Consider the following 8,009-nt stretch of genomic DNA (forward strand, 5'->3'; position numbering starts at 1 on the left):
TTTACAGTGACATGTGTTAAAACAACATGTGCGTTACATAGTTTGTCCAGATTGTCTCCAAGAAACTAATGTCACTTTTTTAAAAATTATGTTTTTTTACAACTCCTATGACCGTCCATTATTTCTCCAACAGTTTATCCACATTGCTTCAAAACAATATCAACGCTTTACTGATTTTCGTTTAGATAACTGTTGTTTTTTTTTTTACGAACAACATTATTTAAAAGGGCTGTAATTTCCCACGAGTTTTAATTAAGTCCTCCCGTTATCCTCACCTTTTCTCGTTGCCGACGTCACTGACTTGATTACCTTTCCTCCGGCTGGTCTCTGGCATAATCAGCTTACACACCGTGAAGGTGGCGGGGGCGGACAGGAGCATGGCACCGATGATCAGATCGATGGAGATCTGAAACCATTTTGATTGATTCTATGAACTCACACTTTAAAAAAAACAGGTCGTACATTTGTAATATTTTAACTGAATAAGTCATTAGACACATCTTACAACAATCTGAAATTCTAAATAAATGCTTAAATTAATCATTACAAGTTTAACTGTCAGTTACGTAGACCTTATACGATTGGAGTTCTTGTGAGTTAAGTTTTCCTTTTTTCATCTAATACGGCTGGTAAGTAGGTAACCAACCAGTTCTATGGCTCATGCAGGTTTTATTGAGCCGTAGAACTGGTTGGTGACGTACTTACCAGCCCTGTTGTATAAGTTTTTTTTTGCATAATAAAAATAATTCTATTTTCATGTAACTGTAGAAGTATTAGTCAAGTTTTAAATTGTTCTACGTTCATCTAATAATAGAACGTCACACGCCCTCCCCCACGTTCATCTAATAATAGAACGTCACACGTACCCCGTGATCATCTAATAATAGAACGACTCACGTACCCCCATTTTGGCGAGAATGGCCAGGTAAGCGCTGCCCAGTGAAGAGAAACAGGAAGTGATGACCAAAAAAAGCTGGGATTTGGTCAGTCCGCCCAGGTACGGGCGGAAAGCAGTCAGGGCCGTAATCTGATGAGGCACATATACATACATATTTATTACATGCAAATGTCATATGATGATAAATTGTATTACAAAACATTGGTATATTAATAGCACTTCAAATCGTTGTATTCAAAGGTAAATCAGCCATAGTCTAGAAGTCATTTAATTAGCCCTATTCTGAAGACCTAACCATTCCATAAGCCCTATACTAATACACTTACCTCTCCCATTAGCCCAATTTTTAACGACTTTAGCCCCATTCTAAATTACTGACCCAGCCAATTGCACATTTCTAATCAAAAAGCAACTATCCAGTTAGCCCTTTTTTTTTCTCCTTAGTCCTTTACTGAAAACACTCCTCCCATTAGCCCTAGTCTAAAAGACTCACCTCTCCCATTAGCCCTAGTCTAAAAGACTCCCCCCTACCATTAGCCCTAGTCTAAAAGACTCCCCCCTCCCATTAGCCCTAGTCTAAAAGACTCCCCCCTCCCATTAGCCCTAGTCTAAAAGACTCCCCCCTCCCATTAGCCCTAGTCTAAAAGACTCACCCCTCCCATTAGCCCTAGTCTAAAAGACTCACCTCTCCCATTAGCCCTATTCTAAAAGACTCCCCCCTACCATTAGCCCTAGTCTAAAAAACCCACCCCCCATTAGCCCTATTCTAAAAAACCCACCCCCCATTAGCCCTATTGTAAAAGACTCACTCCCCCATTAGCCCTATTCTAAATAACTCACCCCCATTAGCCCTATTGTAAAAGACTCCCCCTCCACCCATTAGCTCTATTCTAGAAGACTCACCCCCTCCATGAAGGTCCCCGCCGCTACAGCCATAGACTCCACGGGCGTGGTGTCCAGGATAAAGTTGAGAAAAGATCCCATGCTGTTGACCACAAACTGCATGGCACCACAGTAGTAGAGCAGGGTCATGATGCCGTTGGTGAAGAATAGTAGTGGTAGCGCCTGGAAGGGTTAACAGGATCGTGGTAGGCTGGGTGGTAGTTGACAGAGGGGTGGGTAGATGCTGGGTGGTAGTTGACAGAGGGATGGGTGGATGATGGGTGGTAATTGACAGAGGGGTGGGTGGATGATGGGTGGGTGGTTGGGTTGACGGATATATGGGTGGATGGTTAGGTTGAGAAATTAAAGGATGGAAGAATGGATGGATGGTTGGATGGTTAGTTGTTTGGTTGGTTAGATGGTCGGTTGGATGGTTGGATAGGTGAATAGCTAGCTAGATGTATAGTTGGATTGTTGGATTGTTGGATTTCTGGATTGTAGCTTTGTTGGTTTGTTGGTTTGTTGGTTTGTTGGTTTGTTGGTTTGTTGCTTTGTTGCTTTGTTGCTTTGTTGCTTTGTTGCTTTGTTACTTTGTTGCTTTGTTTCTTTGTCGGATTGACGTATTGTCGGATTGTTGGATTGTTTGATTGTTGGTTTTTTGGATTGTTGGCTTTGTCGAATTGTTTGATTGTTGGATGGTTAGGTTGTTGGATTGTTGGATTGTTGGTTTGTTGGATGATTGGATAACTACATAGTTGGATGACCGTATGGTTGGATAGTTGGATGGTTGAATGGTTAGATAGTTGGATGGTTGAATGGTTGAATGATGAGATAGCTGGATAGTTCGATTGATCTATAGATGAACGGAAGCACCTACCCCAAACACGAAGTAATGCTCATTGTACCCAGGCCCAAACAGCATGGCGGAACCAGCCGCCGAGTTGCCGAAGAACTCCTCGAATCTAGTCTGTACCCACATGACGCAGTCCTTGCCAAACTGCCATTTCAGCACGAACAGTGCCAGAATAAACTGCAGGCCCAGGCTCCAGATGATGGTGTGGTAGTTCACCTGGTACAGGTAGAAAACAGAACATGACTACGTCAATAATTTTAATTCACCCTACTGAAGGAGTCCTAGGCAGAGGCGTAGCGAAGGGGATACATATGTCCCCGGGCGCCGACCTTAGGGGGCGCCAAAATGGGTTGGAAAAACAAATTAAAATCTCATTTTAGCTGCAGTTTTGAATTATAAAAAATATAAAAATATATGGGGGGGGGGGTGCAAATGGAAAGTATGAGGGGAAGGGTGCAAGTTGAAAGTTTGTGGGGAAGGGGGGTGCAAATTGAAAATTCAAAAGTTGTTCCCGAAGGGGGCGCCAAATTGAAAGTTTTTCCACGGGCGCCGTGAAGGGTCGCTACGCCTCTGGTCCTAGGTATCTTTCACCAACAATTGTGTTGAGATTTTAATGATTTCTTTAAAATGAGCAGCTGTAATGTTACACTCTTGATTTAGTATATTTAGCCTCGTGTTTTCTTTGCTTTTCAAATCGCTTTGATTAACAAGACTTGTTAGTTATTGTTGTAGTTTTATAAGAGACGGGGTGGTCGAATGGTAGAGCTTTGGACCGCGAACCCTAAATTCTCCAGTGTCCAGTATCCACCCAGCTCTGATTGTTACCTGATTCACATTAGACAAAGTAAAGACCTCTAGGCATAATGCTGACCACACTAATTCTTCACACGTAACTGAAACAGGTGAACTCTACTTCACCTATCTTATCGACCGTTTAAGAGGCTACGTTACTGTTTTATTGCAGGTTTTAAGATAGTAGCTTTATTTCTTTTTTTTTTTTAAAGGACATCGCACATCTGCTAACAGTTGAATCCCGTGCTTAAGTCTGCAGTACTTTTTTGAGTCCCCTTCAGAGTTTCTTCCAGGCATCTCTTTGGGATGCCCCCCCCCCCCACCGAATAAAGTCTACCCCCCCCCCCCCCCCCATCGAAATGGAATTTATATAGAAAATATATACTTTTAACAGTGTCCGCCCCCCCCCCCTCCCCCGGAAATTTGAGTCCACCACCCGAAAATTTCAAATGCACCCCCGGAGAAAAAAGTCTGGTGGGCACCTGACTCGCGGTTTGGCATTGTGTTGACTAGAGAAAAGGGCAAAGTTTACTTCATAGACCCCAAGACTGAGAGGGTAACTGCATACTTTTTCCATTGTATCTATTTTAAGATTTGAACATCAATTCTCCGTGTTACCTTGCTGGGTTTGGTGGACATGAGGAAACAGATGAGCAGTATGATGACCATCCCAGGGACTGACCGCAGGTTGCTGGGGTCTTTGATGGCCTGGTCAATGATGATCCACGCCATCAGACCGGTGACACCGCCGTACAGGGCCCTGGGGAGAGATCAGGGGGGGGGGGGTTAGGGCTGGGATGTACAGCAGTTTGTGGGGTCAGTGGCGTATTCAGGAGTGGGTGGGTAGGTGAGGGGGTGGGTGTGTGAGGGGGTGGGTGGGTGAGGGGGTGGGTGAGGGGGTGGGTGAGGGGGTGGGTGGGTAGGTATGTGAATGGGTGGGTGAGTGGGTGTGTGGGTGGATGGGTGGGTGAGTGTGTTTGTGAGTGTGTGTGTGATTGGGTGATTGGGTGGGTGGGTGGGTGAGGGTGTGGGTGAGGGGGTGGGTGGGTGGGTGGGTGAGGGGGTGGGTGAGGGGGTGGGTGGGTAGGCATGTGAATGGGTGGGTGAGTGGGTGGATGGGTGGGTGAGTGTGTTTGTGAGTGTGTGTGTGATTGGGTGATTGGGTGGGTGGGTGGGTGAGTGAGTTTGTGAGTGGGTGGGTGTGTGAGTGGGTGAGTGGGTGGGTGAGGGGGTTGAGTTAGTGGTTGGGTGGGTGGGTGAGTAGGTGAGTGGGTGGGTGGGTGTGTGTGAGTGGGTGAGTGAGTGGGCGAATGGGTGGGTGACTGGGTGGAATTTGTCAAAATGTGTGCATTTGTACTCAATAGTTACTGAAAAATGTTTAACAAGGGTACCATCTACAACAGCAATAGTGGAAGAAATTAATTTTCAAAAACTCGTTAAATAATTCACGATTTTATCATTATATGCATGTGTATCGTATTATTTTTGCGCTAATGAACGTTGCCAAAAAAAAAAGGAAATATTTTAGTAGTCTTTTAAGTGAGCTATTTCCATTTACAAACATCAAACAATTTAATTTTTTTTTAAAAAGTCTCGTGTTTGAATAAAAACATTCCAGTTAAAATAAAGTTTCTGCCTGAAACATTGTATCGTAATTTGCTACAAAGAGTACATCGTGCTAAACCACAAGACCTCCCAGCCGTACCCCAATGTTTGTTTTTCTTTATTTGCTCCGGCATTAACGTCTCGAGCAAATCGTATAGTGCACTTATGCCAGGCAGACTGGTGCACATTTAGTGCACCCATGGCGCCTGCCACCACCACCCGTGGGTTTTATTCGTGCATTTTCTTTCATCCCGGTGTATTGTAGTCTTGTAGTCACCTACTTCCCCATCCAACAAGAAGGGGGGAGAGGGGTGAAAGAGGGGTGAATTAAACGAGTTACAAACTCGTGTCTAGGTACCCAACTCGTGACCTCGCAGGCTAGACCGAGCTGTTAATCTCATGTACTTTAATACATCAAACTTATATCTATTATTTTAAAATAATCGAATAGTACACCAATACATTTTTATATTTAAGAAATTATCTATTATGTACAATATATAACTCCACCGCATATATTGTTATATAAGAGATATTATTTATTCTTAAAAAAGCTCCTAAATTTTCTTAAATACATTTCTATTTAAGAAATTTTTCTTCTATTACTTAAAACTACAACAAGTATACTGTAGTGTAAGTAGTTATTTAATGCATAAAAATATCTAGTTCAATTATGATATTTTCCAACATTAATTGAACTTTCTCTTTACATTTGTTAAACCCACCAGCTTCTAACCTACTCAACCACGTAGCCTCCACTCTACACTAAACAGTGAACTCACCACCGCAGGAAAAAACGAAACGTCTTTACAAAGTGCTGGTGTCTGGGGGATAACTCTTTAGATCGGTAGATGTAAATAAATAATCGGTGGCTTCCCCTGTAGATGTGATGTCTACTGATGATGATCACGCCCAGTATGGTACACACTAGCAGTCTATGTGATCCTTCGTCACCAAATCTGCATACACGAGTTTTACACACTGATTAGTATTGTATGTTGCTTCATATGGAATACATATAAATGTGTTGTTGTTGTTTTTTTTTTATATATATATTTTTTTAAAATTTCAATTTTTTGTGTGTGATTGAAAAAAAAAGTTGTAGATATCTTCTAACCTGTAGCACATAGCAGCGATGAAATAAGCCAGGTAGCCCAAAAGCAGCACTATGCTAGTCAGGTAGCCGCTGGTTTTGGCTAGCAGGTAGCCCATGGCCTTGGCCACATGTCTCCTGCTGTTGACAACAGTTCTGGAAACACAGCCGGCTCTGTCGTCGTCCTCGTCATCTTCATCGCTCCAATCGTCAACATCCGAACCTGGGTTGGTGGCGCCTTTGTCGACCTCTATAACCACTTGCGGCTGGTTAAACCCGAACCACATTGTATTATATATATAAATATATATATATATATATATATATATATATATATATATATATATATATATATATATATATATATATATATATATAGTTACTATATATAGTAACGGCAAGGCAATGATTATATTTTCTTTTAAATGTATGCAGGAGTTCATGCTAATTTATGTTAAGTGTTTACTTCAAAGTATTAGTTTGCAGTACATTTACATCAATTTTTTAATACTTGTAGCCATATGTTGAAGATGATAAACTATTCTAGCGTGTAAATAAAAAAAAACAGACGTACAAATAGACACAAATACCACACATACAACCACACATGCAAGCACACATACAAATACACATACAATCATATTCAACCATACATACAACCACACATAAAACCACACATAAAACCACACATGTAACCCCAAATACAACCACACATTCAACCACACATACAACCACACATACAGCTACACATACAACCAAACATGTAATCAAACGTACAACCACACATACAACCACCCCATACCACCACACATACAACATTATATTCTACTCCAGCTAATTACTTCTCCTTTGAGCCAACCTTTTTTTCTGTTAACCACCCAGGAATTACAAAGTTATTTCATCTCCAAAAAAAAGGTTGCAATCATTATTTCCAGCAATATACAACCCTCTTTACTTATGTACCACAACCCGCCCGAGCCTCGTTTTTATTTCTTTAAAATTGTGTGGATATTTACTTTTTTTTTAATTACCCTACCTTCTAATTTAATAGAAAGTTCCCTTTCAAACCTGAAGATGAGAACGTTTTACTGTGGTCTCGGCCTTTACTTTCCCCATAACTATTCACAGACTTGAACCCGGATTCGAACTCGAGACTTTCGGGTTAGCAGTCGTACGCTCTACCACTCAACCACGCCTACAACTCCCTTGTTTCATATCAACATCAATACTTACATGTGTTTCTTGCCGTTTCTCATCAAATACCTCCAACAATGTTCGCTTTTCATTGTATCCCTCAGTGTTATTCAACACCTTTAAATTATCGATCTCCGATTTCTGTAACAATCGATTTTCATCCTTTTCCTCGACATCCTTCTTCAAACCATGGAAGTCCCCGTTTTCCGTTGACTTTTTTAACCGGTAATCCGTCAGCCGTAAATCTTGTAGAGCTATATCTGTAGTGTTGCTGTTCGTGTTCTCAAAGACTGGCTTCAGGTCACCATTGGTGTCACCCTTATCGTGGTGATGGGTCACAGAGTCAGCCAGTTCCCTGAGGAACTCTGCCGAGTCGTGATCGCTGTAGCCGCTGTCAAGTTTGGTGCGAGTTTTAGGTCTCTGCCCAGGCGGGTTTCGATCCAGGAGCTCAGACATGATGGGTCAATAATTCTTTTGGCGCTGAAAATAGATTTGTATATGTTTGAGTTTGGTAGAGCCCACGGCTTCTTATAAGAAATTCTGCCACACAGCGCTGCCCACCCAGCTCTGCCCACCCCTCTCTGCCCACCCATCTCTGCCCACCCATCTCTGCCCACACAGCACTGGCCACCCATCTCTGTCCATACAGCACTGCCCACCCATCTCTGCCCACCCATCTCTGCCCGCCCATC

At 42.4% G+C, this 8,009-nt stretch overlaps 1 protein-coding gene and 1 long non-coding RNA gene across 2 annotated transcripts in view; both read right to left on the reverse strand.

The window, feature by feature from the left end:
* Nucleotides 1-1,014, reverse strand: part of LOC131942142 (uncharacterized) — a 1,593-nt gene extending 579 nt beyond the window's left edge. The window contains exons 1-2 of the long non-coding RNA XR_009386711.1: nucleotides 902-1,014; nucleotides 276-406 (exon numbers count right to left, since the gene is read on the reverse strand). This is a non-coding gene — a long non-coding RNA (uncharacterized LOC131942142). The remainder of the gene's footprint in view (nucleotides 1-275; nucleotides 407-901) is intronic.
* The window catches only part of LOC131942145 (sodium/nucleoside cotransporter 1-like), an 11,701-nt gene extending 3,910 nt beyond the window's left edge, over nucleotides 1-7,791 (reverse strand). Inside the window, exons 1-8 of the mRNA XM_059301867.1 lie at nucleotides 7,357-7,791; nucleotides 6,148-6,389; nucleotides 5,813-5,989; nucleotides 4,044-4,185; nucleotides 2,658-2,849; nucleotides 1,802-1,963; nucleotides 902-1,027; nucleotides 276-406 (exon numbers count right to left, since the gene is read on the reverse strand). Of these exons, the coding sequence (XP_059157850.1) occupies nucleotides 276-406; nucleotides 902-1,027; nucleotides 1,802-1,963; nucleotides 2,658-2,849; nucleotides 4,044-4,185; nucleotides 5,813-5,989; nucleotides 6,148-6,389; nucleotides 7,357-7,773 (1,589 nt within the window). The 5' untranslated portion in view covers nucleotides 7,774-7,791. The remainder of the gene's footprint in view (nucleotides 1-275; nucleotides 407-901; nucleotides 1,028-1,801; nucleotides 1,964-2,657; nucleotides 2,850-4,043; nucleotides 4,186-5,812; nucleotides 5,990-6,147; nucleotides 6,390-7,356) is intronic.
* Between the last annotated feature and the right edge of the window lie 218 nt (nucleotides 7,792-8,009).

The sequence above is a fragment of the Physella acuta genome, unplaced genomic scaffold (assembly GCF_028476545.2).
Source record: "Physella acuta isolate Inbredline_101_S28 unplaced genomic scaffold, ASM2847654v3 ptg000390l, whole genome shotgun sequence".
NCBI classification, from domain to species: domain Eukaryota; kingdom Metazoa; phylum Mollusca; class Gastropoda; family Physidae; genus Physella; species Physella acuta.